Raw genomic sequence first — 26,242 nt, 5'->3', positions numbered from 1 at the left:
GCTGGGTGTGTCGGGGCTCCTCTGAGGTTGTGGTGAGCAGCCAGATTGGAGCCCCGCTTATCGGTGGGGTCGGCCTTTGTGCGGCTGGTGCTAAAACCTGGGTAGGCGGCGGGTGGGGAGGGAGGGGATTGAGCATGTAAATGGGGTGTCCAACGGAGAGCTGCAGCTCAGGCCCCTGGCAGCCGAACCTCCCTGGGTTTCCCACACCCTTTTGCAGCGCTGCCTCCCCTCTCCCCAGGGAGTGTTCTTCCAGTCAAAGAAATCACTTGTGGATAAAAAAAAAAAAAAAAAACACTGGTTGGGGGGAAAATACTGGGTTTTATTTTGTCACCTCTAAGATTGATTTGCATAAAGACATATTTCTCAAGCGTGTGATAGGCTCTGTGAATTCATGTGAGTTGAGAACCTTCGCACATTTGATCTGAAGAGTATTTCGTTCTAGATGTTTGGTGAGAACCGTCACCAGCAGCTTGACTTCCAGTGCGTCACCTTTTCACGGACGCCAGCCAAGTAGCTCTTTAGGCCCAGCAGTGTTGCGTTTCTCAATTCTTACTGCTCCACACCTCAAAGTGTGGCTGTTTGGTTTCTTGGCTTTAAAATTGGTGTCTGGACAGACCTTAGCCACGAGCTCACCGTCCTATATTGAATCCTCTAGAGGAATAGAAGATGAGGTTGTGTTTCACAGAGGAAGTGTTCTTTCCCCTATAACTGCCCCTTTCCTGGCAGATAACTGAGATTTAACTTTTCTCATATCCTTTTTGGGGAATAGATATGATGTAAATAATAAATGAATAAGCATCTAGTTCATTTCAGTGATTTCCTTGAAGAAGAGCAAGCTTAATTGAAAGTTAGGTGCTCCTATAGTGAAAATAAAATCGGGGAGTGAGTGTGTGTGTATGTGTGTGTGTCCGTCCCCGTCCGTCCCTGTCTGTCCCTGTCTGTCTGAATTTAACTTGTTAGTAACCCGAGTGTGAATTTGATAAGCCATATCAAATTCAGTCTTTCCTTACCTTTATTATCCTTATCAATCCCTTTTCCTGCTTCCCTGCAGTGACTGGTACTACGCAAGAAGCCCCTTTCTGAAACCGAAGCTGAGCTCTGACATCGTGGGCCAGCTCTATGAGCTGACCGAGGTTCAGTTTGACCTGGCGTCAAGAGGCTATGACTTGGACGCTGCCTGGCCAGCGTTTGCCAGGTATTTTGAAGAACTCCTTGGTTGAAAAGGCTGGGGGAAGAGGTGTTTGAAGTTCCAAAGATTGCCGCCAGTCTACTCAAAGCAGCTTGGTCACTCAGTAAATTACATAAGGCTTTGCAACTCTTATGCCTACTAATTTTCTAGACTTTGTTGAGTCGTGACTAATGATAACATCAGAAGGCTTCAACCCGAAACTCTCCTACCTCTCCTAACTCTCCTAACCGGCCGGGTGGTATGAGTCAGTGGAAATGCATATGCAAAACCTGAGGTTTTTTAAGTGTGTTAAGGGACTTGGGGGTGGCCAGTGGGGGAAGCCAGCGGGCTTTTTCCTAGTCGTGTTCTTGCAGAGTTACCACGGACGCCTTGCAGGCAATAGGAGAGGGAACTACAGCACCCATGGAAGGTTGCTGGAAATGCACGCTCACCTGCCACTCCAGGAGGGAGATGGGAAGGGACAGGCTCAGACAGTGGGTGACTTACCCACAGTCGCCCAGCACCACCAGGGCGCCAGACTCGAGTTCAACTCCAGTTCAGCATTTATTTATTTTTTTGAGAGAGTGCATGCATGCGTGAGAACTTGCGCATGTGCACATGTGTGCGCTCTTGGGGGTGGGGGAGCAGAGGGAGAGGGGGAGAGAGAATCTCAAGCAGGCTCCATGCCCAGGTCTGAACCTCAGTCTCACAACCCTGAGATCATGACCTGAGCCGAAATCAAGAGTTGGCGGCTTGGGGCGCCTGGGTGGCTCAGTTGGTAAAGCGACTGCCTTCAGCTCAGGTCATGATCCTGGAGTCCCAGGATCGAGTCCCGCATCGGGCTCCCTGCTCAGTGGGGAGTCTGCTTCTCCCTCTGACCCTCCTCCCTCTCATGCTCTCTCTCACTCATTCTCTCTCTGTCTCTCAAATAAATACATAAAAATCTATTAAAAAAAAAAAAAAAGAGTTGGCCCAGGCGCCCCCCGGCCCAGCATTCTTTGTTTTGCTTTCTGTTAATACAGATTGTTTTAAATGTCAATTTTTATATTTTTTATTAGGAAATATTTTCTATATAGAGAAGAGTCCTGAGTATGATGACACCCATGTGCTGACCACCAAGATGAAAAGCTAATATTCTGCCATATTTACTGCACATGTCCTTTTTAAAACTTTTTAATTTTGAAATCATTTCATAATTACAGCAAAGTTGCCCCCAAAATGCCACAGAGCATTCATCCAGCCTTTACCTCGACTCCCCAATTATCAGTATTTTACTGCCACTGTTTTATCACTCTTTCTCTTTATCAGTACATGTTGGTTTATTCCCTAGGCCATTTGAGAGAAAGTTAACAGACTTGATTCCGCTTGACTCTTCAGTATTCACTGTGTACTTCCTAAAGTCAAGGACACCCTCTTATGTTTAACCTCAGTGCAGATATTAAGATCAGGAAATTAACATGGATACAATGCCACCGATTTACAGATTCTAAGAATTATGCCAGTAACGTCTTCTATACTCCAGGAGCTGGCCCAGAAATGCAAGCTGCAGTTAACGCCAGTCTCTCTGGTCTTCTTGAATTTGGAACTGTTTCTCAGTCTCTGTCTTTCACAGTGTAGATATTTTTGAAAAGCACAGGCCAGTTACTTTGTAAAATATTCCTTCCTTGGAGTTTGTCTAGCGCTTTCTCATTGTTAGATTCAGGTTAAGCATTTCTGGCGGGAGTACCCAGATGTTGTGTCGTCCTCAGCACATTATGTCCGGAAACCCACAGTGTTGATTGGTTTCATCACTGTGGCGGTTGACCATGACCATTAGGTTAAGGTGGCATTTGCCAGATTTCTGTAAAGATACTCTCTCCCTTTGTAATCAGTATGTTTCATATGGGAAGATACTTTAAGATTAAGTTGTTGGGGCGCCTTGGTGTTTCAGTCTGTTAAGCATCTGCCTTTGGCTCAGGTAATGATCTCAGGGTCCTGGGATTGAGCCCTACATTGGGCTCCCTGCTCAGTGGGGAGTCTGCTTCTCCCTCCCCCGGCTTGTGCTCTCTCTCTCACACTCTCTCTCTCAAATAAATAAGTAAAATCTTAAAAAAAAAAAAAAAAAAATTAGTTTGTTACCTCGCTTTTTCCTTAATATTTATGTATGTATGTATTTTTGTGAGCTCTGTGCCCAACGTGGGGCTTGAACTCATGACCCCAAGATCAAGAGTCGCATGCTCTGCTGACTGAGCCAGCCAGGCACCCCATGTATGTATGTATGTATGTATGTATTTATTTATTTATTTATTTATTTATTTATAGCAGAGTTGACTCATGGATTCTTATTTTAATCAGTGGGCTACATTCTGTCACTGTAATCATTTATTTTGATGCTTAAATTGTTCCCTATTTGGCCAGTAGAACCTCTTTGAGCTGGATCTTTTGGGTTGTTTTTTTGTGGGGTTTTTTTTTTTTTTTGGATCTTACCATGTCTGATACGATTCATTTAGAAAATAAAAGATCACAGATCCAAATAAAGCCCCACCCCACTGTCATGCTCTCCCCTTTAATTCTAGAAGTAATCACAGCCCTGTAGTTGACACACGTCATTCCTGAATCTGTGTGTTACTACCTGTGCAATCATACATATTTTATATATGTGTGGTTTTATTTTGTATGTATTTATAAATTTTGCGTACATTGAATCATAGGTAGCTATCCTTTTACAACTCGCTTGTCTCATTTCACGTTGTTTTAGAGATTTTTATCTGTGTTTGTACATGGATTTCTATGGCTGGAGAGAGCAGGCCAACCAGCCACAGCCCAGAGGGCGGCACAGGCGGTGGTGGGGGGGTGGTCACACAGCTTCGCCTGTTCTTTACCTGTTGTCCGCGGCGGCTGACGTGCTGCCACTGTAGCCTGAGTCGTTGTGACAGAGACCAGAAGGCTGGCAAGCGTAAGGTATGTCTTGTCTGGCCCCTCATAAGAAAAGACTCTACCCCCCGTGTAGAGTGTCCCGCTGTACGACTGAAGGCCAGTTTACCGGCTTCCCGGCGGGACAGAGTTAGGCTGGATCTGCTGCCTTCACTTCCACAGTGTGGCCCCCAAGCCCGGAGTCACCTTGACTTGCAGACTGACCGCTGCTCTCCCCTCACTAGCAGACAGACCGTGACAGGCACCAAAGGTGTAAGGAAAATTTCAACCCCAAATTGGAAAATGCCAGGTCCACTTAGTTCTTCTTTGGCAGCAGGTGGAAAGGCCTTACATTCAAACTTGGCAGTGAAGCCCGTCAGCCGCGGGCCAGCGTAAATGTGCTCTTCGGTAGAAGCTGTTGGGTTTTTGGCTTTTGACACTCTCTCTGGGAGGGCAGTGCCCCCTGCCACCACCTGGGTGCCTTGTGATAATCAAGGCCTCTGTGTGTGTCCCGATCTGATACCGTCTGTCCGTCCTGTGGCCCCGCAGGAGGACGCTGGCCCCCGGCTCTTCTGCTTACCTGTGGAAACCCCCCAGCCGCAGCTCCAGCATGAGCAGCTTGGTGAGCAGCTACCTACAGGTAATGCCGGAAAGGCTGGGGATTTCCTCGCCGACGCGTCAACCAGCCTGTGCCCTGGCCGCTCGCAGCTCGGGGCGATATTCTCAGACAGCTTTTGTTCCAGCTCGAGTAATACAAACCGGGTTTTTATGACCCAGTAGAACTTAGGCCTTTTAAAAGTTAAATGCTGTTAGAAGCTTTTCAAGTATTTTAAAGGAAGCAATTTAGGTCTTGGGTTAAAAGCAGCGGAGTCAAACGCTGTCACCCACCAGTCGTGTGAGCCCGGGCAGACCACTTACCCTCTTGAAACTGGAGTGCTCTCCTCCAGAAAATGGGGGTCACAGGAGTCATTCTGGCTCAGACGGCGATGGTGCAGGTCGAGCGAAGGCGCCTTAAGGGCTGGACACAGGCGAGTAAGTGCTCAGGAAGGTGCTGGGGACAGTTCGCGGGTCAGGTGACGTTTGTTAATTGTGTCACAAATGTGAATGTATCATAGTCGCATATAGTTTTAAAGGTAAGAACAGTGCAGTTAAAATACAATGACATAAAAATAGTAGAAGATTACAAGTGGAGAATAAATTGAGCTTGAGCCCTGTTGCGTGGTTGAATCGCGTCAGGAGCTGTAGGTGTGGTGCAGTGGTGAAGAGGAGTTTAAATGTAACCTAATGAATCTAAGCGCCAATGTCCATTATGCTCCCAGCACTCCAGGAGGCTGGATGGGACGTGCAGGCTCTGAGAGCCCGGGGAGCTCACGTGCGTGGCATCGCGTCTTTAGGATGTTCTCTGACCTCCTTTGGTGGGTGCTTCCAGCGAAGTGCTTCTAGCCTTTTGAAGAGCTCAGTAGACTCGCTCTTTAATGACTTCTCATTGAGCTCTAAAGCTTTACCCCGTGGCCGTGGAGCTTCTCTCCGGGGCCACTTGTGTTTTGTTTTTCCTCCGCAGACTCAGGAGATGGCCTCCAGCTTTGACGTGAGCAGCCCCTTAAACAACGAGGCACAGGAGGGCTTTGACGAGATGCGGCTGGAGCTGGACCAGCTGGAGGTGCGGGAGAAGCGGCTGCAGGAGCAGATGCAGCAGCTGGACAGAGAGAACCAGGAGCTGAGGGCGGCTGTGAGCCTGCAGGGCGAGAAGCTGCAGACGGAGAGGGAGAGGGGCCGTGCCGCTGCTGAGGACAACGCCCGCCTCACTTGCATGGTGGCCGAGCTCCAGAAGCAGTGGGAGGTCACCCAGGCCACCCAGAACGCCGTGAAGGAGTTCCAGGAGTGCCTGCAGGCCCTGGAGCTGGGGGCAGCAGAGAAGGAGGAGGATTACCACTCGGCCGTGCGGCGGCTAGAATCCATGCTGCAGCCCCTGGTGCAGGAGCTTGAGGCCGCACGGGACCTGCTGGGCGGGGAGGACCGGCATTCAGCTAATGTCCCAGCCCAGCCGGATACGGCCGAGCAGAAGGCAGATGCGGCACCAGACACACGGGGGCAGCAAGAGCTCCTCCCCAGCGCCTCGGCCCTGGAGGTCCAGGAGCTGCGGGAGAAGCTTCGAGCCCTGGAAAGAGAGAGCACCAAGGCGCAGGAGCTCAACAGGCAGCAGAGTGGCCAGCTGGAGCAGTTGGCCAAGGAGCTGCAGCTGAAGGAGGAGGCCCGGGCCGGCCTGGAGCGCCTGCTGGAGGAGACAGCCCCGCTCCGCGAAGAGCTGGCCGGGAAGGGGCACGAGGCAGCCCAGCTCCGGCGGCAGCTACAGGAGTCCCTAGGCCACCTGAGCTCCCTGGAGCAGGAGTTGGCGGAGGTGAGGCAGGGGGAGCGGCAGCGGCGAGAGGAAAAGGAGCTGCTGCAGCAGGAGGCCAGGTTCCTGGCACGGCAGCCGCGGCTCCTCGAGGCCCAGCTGGCCCAGCTGAGCCGGCACGTGAGTGAGCTGCAGGAGCAGAAGCGGCAGCTCATCCGGGACAAAGACCACCTCAGCCAGAAGGTGGGGGCGCTGGAGCGGCTTGCCGGGCAGCCGGGCCCAGATCTGCCCACGGCAGGGGAGAAGCCCGAGGCCCAGGGCCCCCTAGGTTCCACCCTGCAACAGGTCTTCAAGAAGCCGGAGGAGGAGCAGAGAAGCCCCCAGGAGGGCCAGGCAGGTGAGAGCCAGATGCGAGGGAATGGTCAGGAGGAGAAGCTCCAGCAGGCCAACAGGGAGCTGGAGAAGGAGCTGCAGAACGTGCTAGAGCGCAACCAGCTCCTCGAGGGCAAGCTGCAGGCCCTGCAGGCTGATTACCAGGCCCTGCAGCAGCGGGAGACAGCCATCCGGGGCTCCCTGGCCTCCCTGGAGGCTGAGCAGGCCAGCATCCGGCACATGGGGGACCAGATGGAGGCCAGCCTCCTGGCTGTGAGGAAGGCCAAGGAGACCATGAGGGCCCACATGGCTGAGAAGGAGGCCGCCCTGCGGAACACGGAGGCCGAGCGTCAGCAGCTGCAGGAGGAGGTGGGGCTGTGCCGGCAGCTGGTAGAAGCCCGGGAGAGGGAGCTCGGGGCTCTTGAGCGCCAGTGCCGCCAGCAGACCCAGCTGATCGAGACCCTCACGGCAGAGAAGGGCCAGCAGGGGCTCGGCGCACCTGAAGACCGTGCATGCCGGGAGCCAGCAGCCCAGCCGGCCCTGGGTCAGGCCCAGGTGGAGACCCAGCAGGGGGAGGCTGGGCACCTGTCGGCCGAAGTGCTAGACCTTCAGGCCAAGCTCCAGGCAGCCCTGGGTGACCGGGAGAAGGTACAGGACCAGCTGAGCGTGGCTGAGGCCGCTCTGAGGGAGCACAGGGCCCTGGTGCAGCAGCTGAAGGAGCAGAACGAAGCCCTCAAGAGGGCCCAGGGTCGGGAGCCGCTGCAGCGCTCAGAGCAGGAAGGGGCGCCGCGGGAGGAGAGGACTGAGGAGGAGGAGCGATCACGGGCTGAGAACCCACCAGTCCCAGAATGCGGCTCCCCGGAAGCCCGGCTGGAACAGGCCGAGCTGCAGGGGCAGATGCCCGGGGCTAGCGCAGCCACCGACGAGCCCGGCGTCCATGTCAGCGCGCAGCTGGCCGAGAAAAAGCAGACCGAGGAGGCCCTGGCCTGCGCCGTGCGGGAGCTCCGTGATGCCAAAGAGGCAGCCTCGAGGCAGCGAGAGGGCCTGGAAGAGCAAGTGGCAGGACTGCAGCGAGAGAGGGACAGCATGCAGGAGAGGCTGAAGGTGGCCGAGGAGGCGGCCCGCTCCCTGCCCGGCCTGCAGGCCCAGCTGGCCCAGGCCAAGCAGCGGGCCCAGAGCCTCCAGGAGACCGCACACGAGGAGCTCAATGCCCTCAAGTTCCAGCTGAGCACCGAGATCATGGACCACCAGAGCCGACTGAAGGTAGTCCTCCCTCGCCTTGACCCTCCGGGCTGCGGTAGTCTCCTGCGGTGGGGCCCAATGGGTCCACGAGAGGATAGGATGTGCCTTCAGCCATGTGGCACGTGAGGACCCAAGAATGTACTGGGCGGCCAGGCAGACGCGACTGTCCTGCTCTCTAGGTCCCAGCACCCTTCCCCTCGCAGGGACACCTTAGGGGCACATGTCAGGGGCGAGGCCCTAGCCCAGAAGTCTAAACTCAACATGGTTGCAGACAGGTTTGGTTCATACAGAGTGGCTCTTTTACATCAGTAACCAACACTTAAAGAGCTGGATGTTTACAAATTCAGTTTGGGGGCTCCCTTTGAAATCTCAGGAGATCTTAAAAGACCGTGCCCTCATTCCCAACCTGCAGAAGTCACCAGGAGCTGGGTGGTGGGTGCCCCCTTCAAAGGAGGTGTGCACCCTCTGGTGTTTTCCTTAACGCTCGTATATGTACATGTCCAACCCCTCTGAGCCTGTGAGTTTGCCCTAGACCCTCTCCTAGCCTCTAGGACCTCTAGCCTGTGAGTCTCGTCTGTGGGTTTTCTGTCCCTTCGGGTGCCATCCCGATGGCAGGGGCTGTTGTGGAAACTGGCTCAGTGCGTTTTCACAAAGCCTTTGGAGTAGACAGGCTTACGGGAGCAGTGCTGACCATGAGCCTCGGTACTCCATAAAGGAAAAGGGTTAAGGGTGGCTGAGACCGAGGACACAAGCAGGGTGGCCATGGGGCTTTGGTTTCCAGAGCTTATCACTTGCCCATTAGCACTGTGTTTTGTGCTCACTCCCGGACACACAACTATTGCATTTCTGCAGCTGTGCCTCCAGTACCGTGTCCCCCATCTGTGCTGCTCCCTGTGGCTCGTAGGGCACCTGTGTCCTTGCCGAAACTAAATCCTAAGTGTGAGGACCAAGCTGAGTCTCTTAGTAAACTTGAAAGGATGTTGTCACCAGTGAAGCCCAAAGCTTATTGAGTTGGGTGAAAAAGAGAGAGGTAGCTTGTTTTTACCCATCTGGGGGAATGGGGCTGAGGGCGTCTCCGTGCCGGGACCCCACTTTCACGAGCCCTCTCTCGTCATCTCCAGACTGCCAGTGAAGAGTGCCGGAGCCTCAGGGACCAGCTTGAGGAGCGAGGCCGGCAGCTGCAGGCCGCCGAGGAGGCGGTGGAGAGGCTGCAGGTAGGCCCTGGGGAGCATGCTGGCCGGCAGCCTGGCCGCCTGGGCGGGGAAGACAGGCGTGCCCGACTCGGCCCGGTCGTTCCCACCCCTGGCCCAGGGTGCGGGCCTGTCAGGGAGAGGGGTCTGGTTTGGTTTCCACTGGACCCTTTAGAAGGGTCGTGTGCAAGATTCCCAATTCCTAAGCCAAAGCTCCCATCCATTCACCTCTGTAGACGTCTTGAGCTTGCGTCGCAGCCCCTTCTGCCTCCCAGGCACCTGGCTGGAGCCGCCAGATGTGTTTCTCAGCCAGCCGTGTGGACAGGATACGAGGTGTCCTTCTTAGCTGCCTCTGCAGGCATGCCTGAGTCGGTGGTCCTGAATCGAGGAGGCTCACGGGGGGGGGGGGGGGGTGCTGCAATCACCATCTCCAGGGAACCCCGCTCCCTGCCACCCCACCTCCACCCCCACCCCGAGATTTGATTCCCGCTGCCCCTCCTCCAAGCTCCACCGCCGGTTGCAAGTAATACTTGACAGATAGGATTACAAACAGGAGTGGGTCACTCAAAGGTTCTCGGGCTCTTGAACTTAAAACAAAACCCTCTCCAGTTAGAAGTGACCTGGCCAGGTGGGGCGGAGAACCCACCAGTCCCTTCCTGGCCTGCGGCACAGGCTCTGGTCGGCTGAGTGTCTTCTCCCCGCTGTCCCATGCCAGGCCACCCAGGCAGATCTGGGAGAGCAGCTGCGCGGCACCAGCAAGCGTCTTTCCGAGAGCCAGGCCGCCATGCAGAAGAAGGATGAGGAGGGGGCTGCCCTGCGCGACAGCTTGGACAGGTTAGTGATGCGCTTCCCGCCCACAGGGCCCCGGCCGCGGAAGCTTCAGGGAAGGGGGTGTTTGGTGCAGTCATTTAGAAACTCAGCCGCTCATAGCAGGTTAAAGAAGTCCTCTTGCAAGAAAAGCCACAGACTCGGAACGCACTTTGCCAGAAGCACGCCACAGGGGGCGGGCAGTCCGCCTCTCACCCCCCTGCAGGCAGCCGCTGAGCCTTTCTTGATGCCATTTTCCTACATGCAGGGCACGCTTCTGCTTTGGAAGAGCTGACATGAAATAAAAGTTGGAATATAATAGTGGTAATGATAACAGCAAACACTTAAATAATGCCCCAAATGGGCCAGGCACTATTTTAAACACTGCATCTCTTTGTCCCTTTTTTCCTCCTAACTGTCCTTTGAGGAAATTATTACTTGTCCCCATTTTATAGACGAGGAGAGTGAGGCTCAGAGGAGTTAAGTTGCTTTCCCAGCATCTGACAGCACGTGGGTGGTGGTGGGAGGTGCGACCCAGGTCGCTTGACTCCAGAGTCTGTTTCCTCAACAATTACCCTGAAAAGTGCACAGGTACTTCTGTGTCTGCTCTCGTGTTAGGGTCTTGGGGTGTGTGTGTGTGTTTCCCTGCTACGAGTTGTGACTCGAGCTCTTCCTGGTTTCCTTTATGAAATGAGAGGCCGCAGGGCTGGGGTGGGTGGGTGGAGGGGTCTCACAGGCACGTGCCCAGTGAAGGTGAGCGAGTGTGCCCAGCACCAGGCCGGCTGATCTGCCTGCAGACATCGTGCTGTCACCCTTCATCATAGTTGTCCTAACCTTGGAGTATGGCCCTACTTGTGCAGCCCCAAGACTTCCCTGAGCCCCCTCATCTTCAGGCTGGGGGGCCACCTGGAGTTATGAGCGTGAGCCCACCATTTGGTGAGGAGGCCAAGGCAGTCCTCCCAGGGATGCTGCCACCCAGTCACCTGTGTGCCCCCAGCAAAGACTGGCACACCAAATTGTCCCAAGCCTTTACCTTTTCTGCCCATCCCTCGTTGCCTCCTACCACCCGGCTTCTAGGGTGGGTCCAGGCTCAGTGGGAGATCCAGAGCGTGTTGGGTGTTCAGTAACCCAACATGCACATTTCTTCTCATCTGATTCTTCCCGAGTTCAAACGCTGTAGGGCTTTGGCTGCCCAGGTCGTATTCACGTGACGATATAAATAGCAAGAACCTCCTAAGTTGGTGGCATTTTTTTTTAAAAATGCTACAACAGTACTTATTTGTAAGATCTCAGAGCTGTTGTTTTAGCTGTTCAGTGTTGCATAATCTGTCCTGGATTGGGTTTTACTTTATTCACTGTGTGTGTGCCTGTGCATGCACGTGCATGTGTACACCCATGAGATCATTTTGGTGGACAGTGTCTCGTAAACAACCTTCCGACAGCTTTATACTGGGTATGGGAAGGCTGGATTAGATACAGATTACTTAGTCTCTGCAGAGCCCTGTGTTTAATGGAGCTTTTATGAACACCCTGCTGGACCTTGGGGTTTGTAGAGCATTCCTGGAGCACCACTGCCCTTGGGGACAGGCGAGCTGCAAGTAGAGTGGGCAAGGGCAGGAGGACCGTGCTTCATTCGGCCAGCCCTCGGCCATAGACTGAGCCGAGGGAACAGAGCTCCTTAGGCCTCCGGGCTGTCGGGTCAGCACCTGGCAGTGCACATCAAGTGCCCGCTGGGTAGCCCAGCACCGCGCCCTGTGCACAGAGCCCCAAAGACACGTGGGAGACAGGTCCTCGTCCGTGTGGTCACCTCCAGAGAGATACACCCGTGTTCTTTCTATCCCAATTCCATTTTCCTCTTGCAAAGCCCCCATCACCAGTGCACCGCACTCTTGGGCTTCTCCCATAACCTCAGCCCCTGCCCCAAAACCAAGTGGTGCAGAGTTCAACTCACCTGGGGTGCTCCTCCTGCTCTCCCAGAATGCCCATTGTATTTGGTGTGGGGGGCTGGCGTGTGAAGAGTTTGGGGTGCGAGGGGAGTTTTGAAGGCCGGGGGGTTGCACAACTTGTGAGTGGGTAGTGCCGAGGGGCACCCCCACCGTGAGAGGGAAAAGGCTCAGACGGCAGCAGGACCCCTCGTTAGAGGCCCGAGTTAGCCCAGAGGCACGGGGGATGTTGGAAGCAGTGGCTAATCAGTAAGCTTCCCACTTCTCCACCAGGACCCAGAAGGAACTTGAAAAAGCCATGGCAAAGATCCAAGAGTATTACAACAGACTCTGCCAGGAGGTGACAAACCGGGAGAAGAATGACCAGAAGATGCTTGCGGACCTGGATGACCTGACTAGAACCAAGCAGTACCTGGAGGAACGACTGATCGAGCTGCTCAGGTGAGAGTCGGCACCAGCAACTGGCTGGGGGCCTCCTCTGAGCTGGGGTTTCTCTTTAAAGAAATGCAGCTACTCTTGGAAGGCCTCTCAAGGGAAATGGGCCCGTGTCTACTTGCGTTATGTTGTGGAGGCCCTCCCGCACACAGACGGGGTCCTCCCAGGCCCTTGGCAGCCTTGAAGAGTAGATTTCCCTGCTCCCACTAGTGTTCAGCTGGGTTTGTGTTGTCATAGTGCTGGGGCATTATTTTCAAAATCTCTGTGTGTTTAGCCACAGGTGTGACAGTAAGGGATGTCTCATGTCTTTGGGAAGCTCTCCAGTCCCTTGTCCCTCTTTCGTGAGCCCCTTTCCCCTTCTTCTCCATCCTGCTTTCCCCCAATACCAGACCTCCCCAACTCCAGCGCCCGCAGGTAGCAGACAGCCAACGTAAGTGTGGGAGCGGGGCCAGGAGGGCACTCAGAAACCAGAGGACACGCGTGCTCTGTTCCTGACACTTGTCGCCACACAGGCGAAGGGCCCAACTTCCCAGATCGCCTTACTTCCAATGAGAATATCTCTAACGAGGCTCTAGATCAGGTCCATACATTGCAGGGTGGTATGTTAGATCTCTCTTACTTAGCCTGTGATTTGGCCACCATCTCTCTAACTTGTTTTTTTCTTTGCAATGCACTTTTGGGGAAGCTAGGTCATGCATCTGATCGAGTTTCCCACAGCCTGGATTTGGCTGATTACATCCCCATGGTGCCATTTAACATGTTCTTCCAGCCTTCATATCCTGTGAATTGTTAGTTGAAACCACAGCAGTGGTTCTCCCCTTAACTGCACATTAGAATCACTAGTGATATGATACCCATGTCCAGACCCTGCCCAGACCAACCCAGTTGGAACTTACCGGAGTAGGGTCCGGGCATCCGTGAGCCAGAGTTGAGAACCACTGCCCTACTAAAGGCTTCCTCAGACCCAGGCTCAAAATTTTCTCAAGAACACTTCAGAGAATTGGTTTATAGTTTGGGTCTTTCTTTCAAGAGCCACATAGGATCTGATGAGCCCATTCTCTGCAATGTTAGCAGCCATGGATAAGCAGTGCCTGAAGCTACTAATTCATTTGGGGTTGCAAACTGGTGGTATTTGGAAGTGTAAAACATCTGCCCACATCATGTCATCAATTCGCAGACTTGGAACTCAGGGCATTTATGACCTCTGAACTCAGACATCTTCCTGAGGTGTGGGATGGAAAAGCCCTGGTCCTGACAGCTTCCCACATTCCAGGGTGTGGGTGCCTGGCCTCCTGGGGACAGAAGGGATGAAGGGCTGGGAACCAGCTGGGAGGACGATGCTGGTCCAGGGCGTGAGTCGTCCTGCTTCCTGACAACTTAAAGCATCCTTGAAGAGCCAGTCAATTCCTGGCTTTTGTCCTGGCTTTTGAAGATTTACTTAAGAGAAAGAGAAAGAGAGAGCAGGGAGGAGGGGCCCAGGGGGGAAGGAGAGGAAGAGGGCAAGGATCCCAAGCAGACTCTGCACTGAGGTCAGAGCCCAACTCGGGGCTCGATCTCACAACCCATGAGATCATGACCTGAGCCGAAACCAGGAGTCGGATGCTCAGCCAGCTGAGCCACCCAGGCGCCCCTGTCTTGGCTTTCGTATTTAAGGGGAGAGGTCTGTGGATTTGGAGTCTCTGGCTGGCGATGGTGTCAGTTTCTCGTAGGACCTCAGTGGATCTGGTGCTGGTCTTTGGGACTGAGGTGCTGCTGGGGCTAGTAACCTTAGGATGGTGGCTGGGGCTCCATCTCAGAAAGAACAAAACCTTCCCAAGTCAGAAGCCATAAGCCTCGAAAATGACCATGAGCAGCAAATATAGAAGCCTCTGCGCCCATCGGCGCTGGGGCGTCGGGCATGTTCTGACACTGCCAGAGCTTTCTGAAAAGCCTCCCTCTTCCTTCAGCCTTGCTTCCTGGAGCATGTACTGTCTCTCTGAGGGGCAGGGGAGATTAACATCCCATCAGACTCTCCGGCGCGGAAGTCTTTGGCCTTCTCCAATGATCGCGTGTTGCTTTAACAAAGCATAAACACGTAAAGGTTCCTGAACACGTTTAAGTTTTCTGTGGCCAGTACCCCCGTGGCCCTCGGCTCACAGCACTCAGGCTGTCATGTAACCGTGACAGCCCGTTACAGCTTCCACCCCAGGCGACCATGTGCACTGTCGTGTGGACACCTAGCAGTGTGTGGCCCTTGTGGGCGTACATACATCATGGGCGTACTCTGCCTTCACACGCGTGCCATCAGCTGAGTCTAGGGCTGATGCCGGGGACGGACGAGGCCTAGAGTGGGGCTGTTTCCAAGTAAAGTAAATTTTCCTTCCATGTCTAGGGAAATTTGGAATCAGGCTTTGGAAATGAATCGGAGATCATCCTATTGTTTTCACGCATTCTTCTCTTTTTCTAATGTGGCTCTGTCTCAGGGACAAGGATGCTCTCTGGCAGAAGTCAGATGCCCTGGAATTCCAACAGAAGCTCAGTGCTGAGGAGAGGTGGCTCGGGGACCCGGAGGCGAGCCACTGTCACGACTGCAAGCGAGAGTTCAGCTGGATGGTGCGGCGACACCACTGCAGGTCAGCGGGTGGGAGCCAGCACCAGAGCGAAGGTGCTGAACCGGGCTGTCTGTCTGGGAAGAGCACATTGTCACTTGGTCCTAAGGGGACCAGGCGAGGGGGTGTATTAGGCAGGGTCCTAGCGGGACGTGCGGGGATCCCTGAAGGGGAAGAGGGTTTGATACAGGGGTATGGGCAGAGTCAAGGGGACCCACAGGGCTGTGGAGCACCCAGAGACCAGCAACCCTTGGCCTCCCTCAGCCCGCAGGGACCAGAGGGGAAGTGGCATTACTGAAGCCGAGGGAGAGCGGGGGCGGAGGCTTGGCTGGGGGAACGTGGACTCTCGTAGGGCCCAAAGAAGGGTAGGCAAAATAAATCTCACTTGGGGCCAAGGCAGATGGAATATCATCAGCACAGGCCCAGGTGCGTCTCTGGTCCCTTAGAGCCTCAGCCCCTGAGGCATGGAATGTATCCTTGTGTTGTTGTGGCAGAGAAGGTGGACTCAGCCACATACTTTATCCCCCTGCCTCCCAGGACCTTGGGAAATAAAACCTTTTCTCCCAGTGGAGAAAATCTTACAGATTGACCATAAGGCCACACTCCTCAGTGGGGGCAGAGCCAAGTCTGAAGAGAGCCACGTGGCATCTAGAGCCCAGTGCAGATCACAAGACCCGCGGTGCATCACCCTCACGGCCCGTGCTCGTTTCACCCCAGGGTCTGTGGCCGCATCTTCTGTTACTACTGCTGCAACAACTACGTCCTGAAGCGCAGCGGCAAGAAGGAGCGCTGCTGCCGAGCCTGCTTCCAGAAGTTCAGCGATGGCCCTGCATCGCCTGACAGCGCCAGCTCTGGCACCAGCCAGGGGGAGCCCAGCCCTGCACTGTCGCCAGCCCACGCTGGGCCCCAGGCTGCCAGAGGCCAAGGTCGGGCTCCTGCTCCTGCCCTCTGTCTTCTTAGGTGCCACCCCCGCCCCACCCACCCACCACTACCCCAGTGTGGCTAGTTAGCTGTAATAGGCTGAATTCAAGGTTTTCTAAACTTAGGCGTTAAAGAGGTGCTAAAAATGTATTGCACCAATTTGAGACTTTCTTTTTTGTGTAATTAGGCTTGAGAGAGAATTGAAAAGGGAATACCTTTCTCCTGGTATGATTCAGTGTTATTTAATGCGAGGTCTGTGTACCTCTTAACTTACATGCTATCAGTGGAATGTACCCCACACCTTGGAAAATACCGTCTCCAGAGCCTCAGCCCCGATACCTAACCCTTCTACCAGAGTAACCAAAGGCCAGAAGTTGTGTGTGGAAATGACCACATCCTTCACCTTCTCCCTGTGGCTCACACTGTCTCTCAGTGACCAAGGAGGATGTATTCTCCTCATCCTTTCACTCTGCTCAGTTAGAGGAAGTGGGATCTGGTTCCTGCTCTTCCTGCTCCAAGCCCAGTCCTGCAGAACAGGCCATGCTGTCCTCTCATGGACCAGACTGTGGATGTAGAATACCAGGGAGGCAGAGCTGAGATGGCAGGTCTTGTCTTTGCTCAAGCATCACCACCTTCTGCAGCCCGTCCCTATGAACTCTTCCTTGGCCTCTGCCTGGATGCAGTTCAGCCAGCCTTCAGAGATTCCGTTAGTTCCACTTCTGTTTGACTGGATCATCAAGGAAGTTGGCAGGCCCCATTATTTATATTTGGTACAAAGAACTGCTCAGGGATGGTGGAATGTACTGGGCATAGCATTCCTGTATCTTTTTCAAACGCATTTAAAATTCTTTTTTTAATTCTTAAGTTTTGAGAGTCCTTTATATATTCGGGATAGAAGTTATTTATCACATACGTGTTTTACAAATACCTTTTTCCCAACCAAAAACCTCTTTTCACTTTCTTTCAAAGAGCAAAAATGTTCTCCAAAATGCAGAAGGTTTTAGTTTTGATGAAGTCCATTCCATTTTTTTCCCTTATGGATCAACTTCTTTTCTTTTCTTTTGGTATCCTATCTATCTTTGCTTAACCCAAAGACACAAAGATCTTCTCCTGTTTTCTTCTAAAAATTATATAGTTTAGGTCTATGATCCATTTTTAGTTAAATTTTTGTATATACTACAAGCTATGCATAGAGATTCATTTTTTTGCATATGGTTGGTTGTCCAGTTGTTCCAACACCATTGGTTGAAAGTCTGTTCTTTTCTCATAGAATTGCCTTTGCACCTTTGTCAAAAATCAGTTGGGTCTGTGTCTGGAGTTTCTGTCCTATTCCATTTATCCATGTGCCTTTTCTCTCATCAATACCACACTGTTGAGATCACCATGGTTTTCTAATGAGTCTTTAAATCAGGTAGAGCAGGTCGTCTAATTTTGTTCTTTATCAAAGTATTGGCTATTGTAGGCTTTTTTGCGTATCCATATAAACTTTAGAATTAACTTGTCAATTTCTATAAGAAATCCTGGTGAAATTTTGATTAGGATCACATTGAGTCTCTAGATCAAGTTGGGGAGAATTGACATGTTAACAAAATTGAGTATCCCAATCCATGAACATGGTATAGCTGTCCATTTAAGTCTTCTTTGATTTCTCTCCTGATGCTCATTGTCCCTTCCTTCCTTGTCCTTCCTTCCTTCCCTCTGTCAGCCTCAGAAGGCAGGTTCAGAAGCGTGGCTGGGCATATGGAAAGAAACCAGTCCTTGGTCCTGTTTTTCAGCCTGTGTCTCCAGCCCTCCATTATGCAGACCTCAGACAAGAGGAAGGATATTCCATCTAAAGCACGGCCTGTCCCAGTAGCCCTGTGGTGGGGCCAGCTGGGAACTTGTAGCTCGCATGAACTGTTCTTGGTAAACCGTCCAGGAATCTCCCCTGCCCTGACTGGCAGGTGTTGCAGCGAAGACAGAGGGTGGCACTGTGCCAGAGTACTGAGGTCACTTGTTTTGATTTCTGACATTTCCTGTCCCCTTGTCTGTCTGTATTTCTTTCTGTCTTTCCTTCTCTCTGCCTTTCTTTCGCCTCAGGCCTACCATCACATTTTTCGTGACATAGGCAAGAGAGTACTTGGAGGTGGGTGACCGGCACAGGAGTGTCCATACAGCCTCCTTCCTCCTGAGTGGCCTGCAAATTCAGACACCAGGCCCCTGGTCAGAAGCACAGTGGTTGCTGCCACCTTGAGCAGAGGGAGGTTCTTTCCCATCCCCCAGTGGATGGAGGTGAAAATGCCGGTCAGACAGAATCTTGCGTTCAAAAAGGCATGAATGTCGTATCTGTGTCTTAGGGAGCAAGACTCAGCAGCACAGAAGTGTGTTTACTCTTTTTTTAGGTTCCTGCCTGATAAGGATTTGACGGATTTTTTTTTCTTCTTATAAATAAGAGGCCTCAGAGAATATGTAAGAACTTGAAATCTCTTTAAGGCCCAACTGAGGAACCACCAAGAAAAATCTTGTAGGTTGTGTGTGCAGTTTTACCTGTAGTCCCCGCTGCTTTCTGGAATGTCCTGGCAGCCATTTCTCTCGCACCCAGACAGAACAGCTGTAGGTCGAGTGGGCCCTGAGGGCGTGTCTTGGTGGCCCATCCAGCCCAGCGGCAGCCCCTCACTTCCCGGCGTGCTCCTGGCGCGCCCTCCCTATCCTGCGCATCACTGTGTGTGTGTCTCTTCTCTCCCCATCTGCCTCCGTGGCCCGGGTGTAGACGCCGACTACAGGCCACCAGACGATGCCGTGTTTGACATCATCACAGATGAGGAGCTGTGCCAGATCCAGGAGTCCGGCTCCTCCTTGCCTGAAACACCCACCGAAACCGACTCCCTCGACCCGAACTTGCCCGAACAGTGAGTAGACCTCGCCTTTATTTCCTGCGTGCTCCCCCGAGTGCTGGGCCCTTGTGCCTTCTGAGTAAAGGACCAGGAAAGTGAGACTTTGGAAGCAGGATCGCCCGACTGTGTTTAAGGCAAAGTGCCTCAGAACAGTGCTCGGGACCGTTCTGGAGACTGGAAGGCCAAGGTCAGGGTGTTGGCAGGGTGGGCTTCTCTTGGTGCCTCTCTCCTCGGCTCACAGAGGGCCGCCCGCTCTCTGCCTCTTCACACCCTCGCCCGGCTGTGTGTGCGTGCCCCGGCGTCTCTGTGTCCTGACAGTCCTTTCGTCCTTACCCTCCGCTGGCCCGCTCATCTGTTGTCCAACAAGGTTTGTGAGGAATGAAATGACCACACAAAGTGCCACCACATTGGAACGTCGAGTCAAGTTTGTTCCCCGGGGACCTGTAGGGACAGGCCAAGCCCCCCCCCCCCCCCCGCCCCCCCACAGCAGCCTTGCTCAGCGTCTCTCAGCCCCTGGTGTTCGGGCCTAAATGCAGTTTCTATAGCAAAGCACCCGCTGTTCAAAAGCCAAGAAAGAATTTACCCACTTTCCCTCCAGTTGGGGAGTTCCGTGATACTCCTGCCAACACCCACATTGAGATCTCTGTCCCTCTCTTCCTGCCCAGAATTCAGGAGGGCTGGGATTAATCATCGGGATATCTGCTGTGTGGGAGGAGATCTATTTAATCCTCGTGAAGCTCTCAGGGCAGGAGAGTTTAGGCTTAAGTGTATCCCTCCACTCTCCCCTGTTCTCTGACGAGAGGGTGACTGAACTCCCATGTTGTGGCCTCACGGAGAGCGCCAACACGATCACCCAGCCCGTCAGCCCCTGTGCACTGTTGCTTCCTCAGCTTTGGACCTTGCCTTTTCCTTCCTGGAACCCCCTGCCTCCCCTTCTGAAGCGCCCCCTGACCGCACAGGCTGCAGTGTTCTCCCGAGGGCCTGCTCTGTTCCAGCAGCACCCAGCCAGTCTGCCACCATCACCTGGCCACCGTACTCCCTGCCGGGTGGGTAGGTGGTGAGGGGAGCAGGGCTGGAGCCTCCGTGACCCCCTGCAGCTCTCTCCCTCCCTCACCCCTCACCTTCCCCTGTCCCAGTAAGAACAAAAACAGAAGGCACTCTGACCGCTGACAAATATCTGTGTTTTGGTCCTGGGAAATCAGGAAGTGTTCCAGGGAAAGGAAACTGCCAGCATGCTGGCCTGCGGCCTCCAGGGTGGATCCGGGCCTGGCGGACGGGAGCCCGCAGTCCCTGCACTCCGTCTGTTGGGGGAGGAGCCCGCCGTCACAGTCAGCTAAGGGCCTGCGCCCTCACACACCATCTTTGCGCGTTAGAGAAGACCCAGGTGTCTCTAGTAGCTCTCTCGTACGTTCTTTTTCTTCCCGAGTTTAAGACCAATCCGAAACACCAGGACTCAGAAAACGTGAGCTGTCTGGAGCCCTGGATTTGTGTAAGGCTCCCTGACAGGAAACTTTGAGAAAGAAATGAGCAAGTCCAAAGTAAGAAGTGAGCCAGAAGGGATTAAGCGCCATGTGTGTCCAGATCCCTGAAGGAAAGAAGGCTGCTTGGCAGCAGTGTTGAAAGCAGCTCTGTCAGGCCCCTTCCCTGTGCCGGTCACTTCTACATGTGGCCTCGCTCAGTCCCTGCCCAGCCCTTCCAGGCATAGGAGCTAAAGCTGCGGAAGCCTCCAGGGGCCAGAGAAGCCGCTCCCGGTCACGTGGCTGTAAGTGTCAGCGCTAGGCTTTGAGCCCAGAGCCCCTCCCTCCGTCCACAGGCTGCAGGTTCGTTCTGAAGAGTTCAGCTCTCGTCTCTGGGTCCCACCTCCCCATTTGCACATCAGAAGCCTGCCCACCCTCCCCTGCCCCGTGTCCACTCCTCCCCACATGGACACATTCTTAGGCTAATGAAGTTGTCTGCCTCGCCCCTCCTGGTACAGGGAGCGGACAGGGAGAGGTCCCCACACCCTTGAGCAACCGCCCACCAGCCCACCCGACGTGGTTCAGAGCTAGGATGGTGGCAAGAAACAGAAGCACAGCCCCTTCACCTGGGGAGAAAAGATGGCATTCTTCAGAGCCCTCCAGACATGCCTGTTCGCACCTGCTCCCCACACTCATCCAGGCCCACCCTGAGCCTTCTCCATGGACCAAGTGTCCGTCTGTGCTCAGGACTGAGGTGGCAGGCAGAGACAGAAAGAAAGCTCTCGTCAGCCAGTAGCAGGGCTGGGCCTTGGGTCCCTTGGCCTCTGCTCAGCTTCCACCCAGGCCTGGCCTCCCCTTCTGGCTACCAGACAAACAGACCGTATGACGTCAAGCGCTGAGCCCAGGGCCTGGCGCCTGGGAAGCCTTCCATGGAGGCGCATTGTGTCTGTGATGCTCCGCATGCATTGTGGTGTCAGGGGCTGAGCTGTGCCCTGTACCTTGTCTCTAGTACCCCAGTCCTTCTCCAAGGAAGACCACTCAGATGCCCAGTGATACTGAGCCAAACTCGTAGAGACTGTCCCTGCGCCTCCGAGCCCCTTTGCCAGTAATTGCTTCATGACTGGCCCTTTGTGGTCACAGTGCTTTGTGGGGGCTATGGTGGGTTTGTCACCAGCCAGGAGATGTGATGCCTGCGTCTCAGAAACAACACGAGAACAGGATATGGTAAGGATGGTTAAGGTTAGAAAGCCGCCTTGTGCTTGGGGTAACCCACCATCTCCCCCTTGATGACTCCAGAGCTGGTGGGTACCTCAAGTCCATCAGCTGCAGGAACCCTCTGTTGGCCAGCAGAGAGAGAGGCTGCTACCTGGAGGCCTAGCCCTCGCTCTGCTGTGTGAGCTTCAGCAGGTATTCATCTCTCTGAACTAGTTTCCTCACCTGAAAAACAGGGATGATAGTGCTAGGCCTCCCACCGAATGGTGTTGGGAGTTACCCCAGACCGTGGAGGCCCGGGCCCCCGGAACGGGCGCTGCCTGGAGGGGCCCTTAGTGGAGAAGGTCAGAGCGAGCACCCCCTCCACTCCTGGACCCCGTGCTCCCTGCCCTTTCCCCTCCCCGCCACCCACAGGGGCAGCTTCAGCCCTTTCTTCCTATAGCACCTGTGCCTCAGTCCCGAATGCCTACTGAAGTCACCTGGGCTTCTGGCTCCCAGGCAGCCCCTGGAATAGGGGTCCCCCTGTGCTCACCACGTCTCAGACAGTGTGGCCGTCCAGGGCCTCAAACCGCTCCCCCCCGACCTGTACCCCATCATGTGCTGGTATGTATGAGCAGAGTCAAGGGGAGGAGCCCAGGAGGGTTGAGGCTGGGAACTTGCCCTTTATGGGGCTGTTATGTGGACAGAACAAAGTCAAGACGTAACAGCGCTCTGTAACCTCCGTGCGCTGCGCCCGCCTCTGTTGGCGGCGATGCTGTATACGCAGGGGAGGGCTTGGGAGAATATCTATCTCGGGTGTAGCAGATAAGGGCCCAGAGATACAGGGGCGATGAGTGACTGAGGATACAGAGAAGGTAAAGGAGGAGTCCATGGCTGTGCCGTCTGGGGCTTTCCTAAGCTGTAGAAGGAGGGGCACAGCATTTCTGCAGGGAGCCTGGAGAGAAGGCGTGTAACACAGGCCCGGGCCAGGACATGGCCTGATGGGTGCCCGGTCTTGTTTGGCTCAGCCTGGCAGCCACCTGGTTAGGGGGAAGCCAGCGGTCCCTGCAGCTGCCCCTCTGTTGCCGTGGCCAGGCAGCCCCCAGCTTGGCCCTCCTAGTGCACTGTCCAGGCCTCAGGAGCAGTCCTGGAGGGAGGGTGTGGTGTGCTGTGGATGCTGAACCGGCCTTGGGGAGGCTGAGTGGCTTGCCCAAGGATGCACAGAGCTGGAGCAGCCACTGAGCCGGCGTCTGAGTGACCCCAGAGCCCTGCTGTGCCTGTCACACCACACCACTTCCCTCGTGGGAACGTGTAGCGGTACCGCAGGGCCCCTGGCTCCCTGCGTCCTCACATCCTCCTTTCCAGGTAGGGCCTCTGTCTCGTTCTGTGGAAGCCAGGGGCTGGTGGCCCCGCTATCAGAAGTGCTGACCTCAAGGTGAACTCACAAAGGAGGGTGACAGAAACTCCCACTTTGAGGCCAGTTTTTTTTTTTTTCCTGGTTTTTTTTTGTGTGTGTTTTTGTTTGTTTTGTATTTGAAGCCAAATTAAAGACGATGAAAGTCAGCCTTGTCACCACAGAAAGGGCAGATTTTGTTGAGTGAGGAAGCTCTGGGTCCACGTGGCCTGGCTACCCTGGAAGCACCTGCTCTCGTGGGTGCATTTAGGCACGAGCGGGAGACAGTAGGGAGGCTCATGTGGGCCTGCGCAGCTGGACCAGAGTGTAGGGGACGTGCCACACAGCCCTGGAGGCACGAAGCACACCCTCCGCGCCTTGCCAGCTCACAAAGGACGACCCGCGGCCTCTGTGTGTCGTTGGTTCTCGTGCTGCTGTTGCCATCCTTGCAGCCCTCCCACCCCCGAATGCACACTGTGCTGAGTGTATTTTGTACACGTCATCTCAGGCCCTCCTCCCGCCAGCCCCCAGAGGCGGGTCCCGTTATGGCCCACGTTTCACCAAAACAAAAGAGGTTAAAGAGATTACCGACTGGTCTAGCCAACGAGTGAGAGCCAAGCCAGGATTCCACTCCGGTCAGTCCGGACCCCAGAGCACACTGCTAAGCCAGGTCTGGCCCACTGCCCTGTGCGCTCGCTTTCACTGCTGGCGATCGGTTCTCTCCGTTTTGGTGAGTGGTTTTGTAAAGCATGAGCCAAAAAGGCAACTTTACCTACTGAGCAGATTGCTAGGATCTAATAAACATACCCAAGTGCCTGACATTGAGAATTGCCTCATCCTGTGACCATATTGAGGAGGTTACACAAATGTACTTCACAGTCTGGTCAGGAGATTGAAAGCCACAGTGAAGGAGTGATCACTGGTATATTCCATTTCCCTGACAGAGCAGTGCCCTGAAAGGTTGCAATTCTAAGTTGCTTCCTATGCTCCGAGCCTGTAAGTAATCACTTTTCCGTATATTCCAGGCATACCACAGTAAAGTAGAAGGTGCCTGGGGCACCTGGGTGGCTCAGTTGGTTAAGCGACTGCCTTCGGCTCAGGGCATGATCCTGGAGTCCCGGGACGAGTCCCGCATCGGGCTCCCTGCTCAGTGGGGAGTCTGCTTCTCCCACTGACCCTCCCCCCTCTCATGCTGTCTCTGTCTCATTCTTTCTCTCTCAAATAAATAAGATCTTTAAAAAAAATAATAAAGTAGAATGTGCTTAAGGATAAACATAGTTTAGAGACTTTAAAAAAGGTTTTATTTCTTCGTCATGAAAATCATATGCTGTTTGACACGGGCGTGATTGTATTCTATATACACTGATACATGATTTATATGTGCGTGCGTGTATCAGGCATTGGACAATTTAGTTTTTAAATGAGCAAACCCACCAAAGAATACATTTCAGAAATGCCGCTTAGATTCACGATCGTCTTAAACGCTGCTTTGCACATTTTCCTAACCTTCTGTGGACCCCTGGAATCCTCAGCTGACTAATTTGTTTGGGCCCATTCATGTTCCCTGGTGTTCCTCCTTCCAGGATTAATCAGAGAGAACATAAGCATCTCTCTATATAAAGGCCCAGCCCCCAGGTGAGGCAGAGCCTGTTCCCATTTCTGTCAGGTGCCTGGTGATTGAGGTCCCAGCCATGCGGCCCAGGACTCGCTTTCATGGCTGTTCTAATCTCCCTGCTTCCCAGTGACCAGAGGAGTCTTCTGAACTCAGCAGCTGTGTGGCCAGGCTCCCCTCTTCAGCGTTTAGTCCCAGTCCTCAGGAAGGAGAACCTAAGGTCTTAAGTGTCACACATCATTCCCTGGGAGCTAGCGTTCTTGGGGCTAGAGGAAGGAAAGCCCTTCCGGTTCTGAGAGCTTCCCCCCCGACACACTGAGCTTTAGGCCTGGGGGTTCAAGAGGAGAGCAGAATGTGTTCATGCCCGAGAAGCAGCGTCCCACAACCAGCTACAGGGTTGGGTGACTTCTCCATGAGAAAGCGCAAGCCATAAACAAAGCCTCCCTCATCGCATCCAGAGCACACAGCTGTACTCCCGCAAGCTCCTGAGCAGCTCTCCAAGCCCGGGCAAGGCCTACAGCTGGAACATGCTGGTGGCCTCCACGTTGTGACAGGCAGAACAGGTCTTGGAAGCATCCTCGGAAGACTTCCATTGAGTCGAGAACCCCAGGTAAGGGAGGCAGCCAGTGTCCTTCATAAGTTTCCAGAAGTTCCTCCGAAACTTCAAGCCAACAAAGGCATAGAGCACAGGATTAAGGCAGGCCCGCAGGTAGGCGATGGCCTCTGTAACAATGATGGCATAGTGGAAGCTGGTCATGGTGGCGTACTCCCAGCTCGTGCTGCGGATGAGCTTCACAAGGTTGAAGGGCGTCTGGGTCAGCAGGAACACAGCCACCACCAGGAAGATGATCTTCAGAGACTTGTGCTTCTGGAAGCCTCGGGCATGAAGCAGGGTCTTGATGATGACTGAGTAGCACACCATCATGGCGAGCAGTGGCAGGAAGAACCCCAGTGTCATCTGGGTAGCGAGAACTACAGTGGAAATCTCCTCATTGTGATAACCACAGACAAGCTTGTCGAGATAATGGACGTTGCCGTAGATGATCTGCGGCAGGGAAACCAGCAGGGAGATCACCCAGATGAGCAAGCAGATGGCCTTGCCCCAGGCCATCCGCCTGGCCTGCTGGTTGTAGGCCTTGGTGGCCCGAACCACTGCAACGAAGCGGTCCATGGTGATGCAGGTGAGCATGAGCATGGACGTGTAGAAGTTCAACGTGTAGATGCCCAGCAGGGTTTTACACACGACCTTGCCAAAGACCCACTCGTGGATGCTTGCGTAGGCCCAGAAGGGCAGAGTGCAGACAAACACCAGGTCAGCCAAGGGCAGATTCATCAGGAACACATCTGTCAGGCTCTTCAGCTTCTGGTAGGAGATGTATACGACCAGCACCAGCGAGTTACCCAGCAGGCCACAGATGAACACCACCAGGTACACGGAGGGCAGAAAGAACTTGCGGAACTCCAGGAAGCGTTCATGCCCCTGGCTGCCGTCACTGGAAGTGTTGAAGAACCCGGGGTCGACATAGTCGTTCTCCTCCATGGCGTGCGTTCTCGTGAACATCTGGGAGGCAAACACAGGAATTATAGTCGGGGCCGAGGGGGACACCTCCTGTTCTCCTACAATCCTGTTGCCCCACTTTTAGGGGGCAGGTAGTTACCTCCTGAACCCACCTACGTTCTGCTCAGTGACCACGCAGTCCAGTGTAATGGAGACAGACAGTGCTGAGGGGTGATTGCTCAGACAGGACGAGGGGCCCTTAATTAGCCCTAAAATCCTTTTTTTTTTTTTTTTAAAGATTTTCTTATTTATGAGAGAGAGCACG

The 26,242-nt window shown here is 54.0% G+C and overlaps 2 protein-coding genes across 4 annotated transcripts in view; one reads left to right on the top strand and one right to left on the bottom strand.

Moving 5' to 3' along the window:
* The window catches only part of FYCO1 (FYVE and coiled-coil domain autophagy adaptor 1), a 73,948-nt gene that overhangs the window by 20,251 nt on the left and 27,455 nt on the right, over positions 1-26,242 (top strand). For 2 of the 3 annotated variants that reach the window (XM_032412582.1, XM_032412584.1), the window contains exons 6-14: positions 1,052-1,195; positions 4,610-4,700; positions 5,622-8,030; positions 9,131-9,223; positions 9,915-10,033; positions 12,223-12,390; positions 14,847-14,996; positions 15,690-15,898; positions 18,643-18,781. In XM_032412582.1, coding sequence (XP_032268473.1) covers positions 1,052-1,195; positions 4,610-4,700; positions 5,622-8,030; positions 9,131-9,223; positions 9,915-10,033; positions 12,223-12,390; positions 14,847-14,996; positions 15,690-15,898; positions 18,643-18,781 — 3,522 coding nt within the window. The remainder of the gene's footprint in view (positions 1-1,051; positions 1,196-4,609; positions 4,701-5,621; positions 8,031-9,130; positions 9,224-9,914; positions 10,034-12,222; positions 12,391-14,846; positions 14,997-15,689; positions 15,899-18,642; positions 18,782-26,242) is intronic. The other variant, XM_032412583.1, reaches the window with a different exon arrangement.
* Positions 24,100-26,242, bottom strand: part of CXCR6 (C-X-C motif chemokine receptor 6) — a 5,593-nt gene continuing 3,450 nt past the window's right edge. The window contains exon 2 of the mRNA XM_032412585.1: positions 24,100-25,980. Coding sequence (XP_032268476.1) covers positions 24,934-25,980 — 1,047 coding nt within the window. The 3' untranslated portion in view covers positions 24,100-24,933. The remainder of the gene's footprint in view (positions 25,981-26,242) is intronic.

The sequence above is a fragment of the Phoca vitulina genome, unplaced genomic scaffold (assembly GCF_004348235.1).
Source record: "Phoca vitulina isolate PV1807 unplaced genomic scaffold, GSC_HSeal_1.0 scaffold13, whole genome shotgun sequence".
In the NCBI taxonomy this organism is placed as follows: domain Eukaryota; kingdom Metazoa; phylum Chordata; class Mammalia; order Carnivora; family Phocidae; genus Phoca; species Phoca vitulina.
This window is presented reverse-complemented; position numbering and strand designations above follow the sequence as displayed.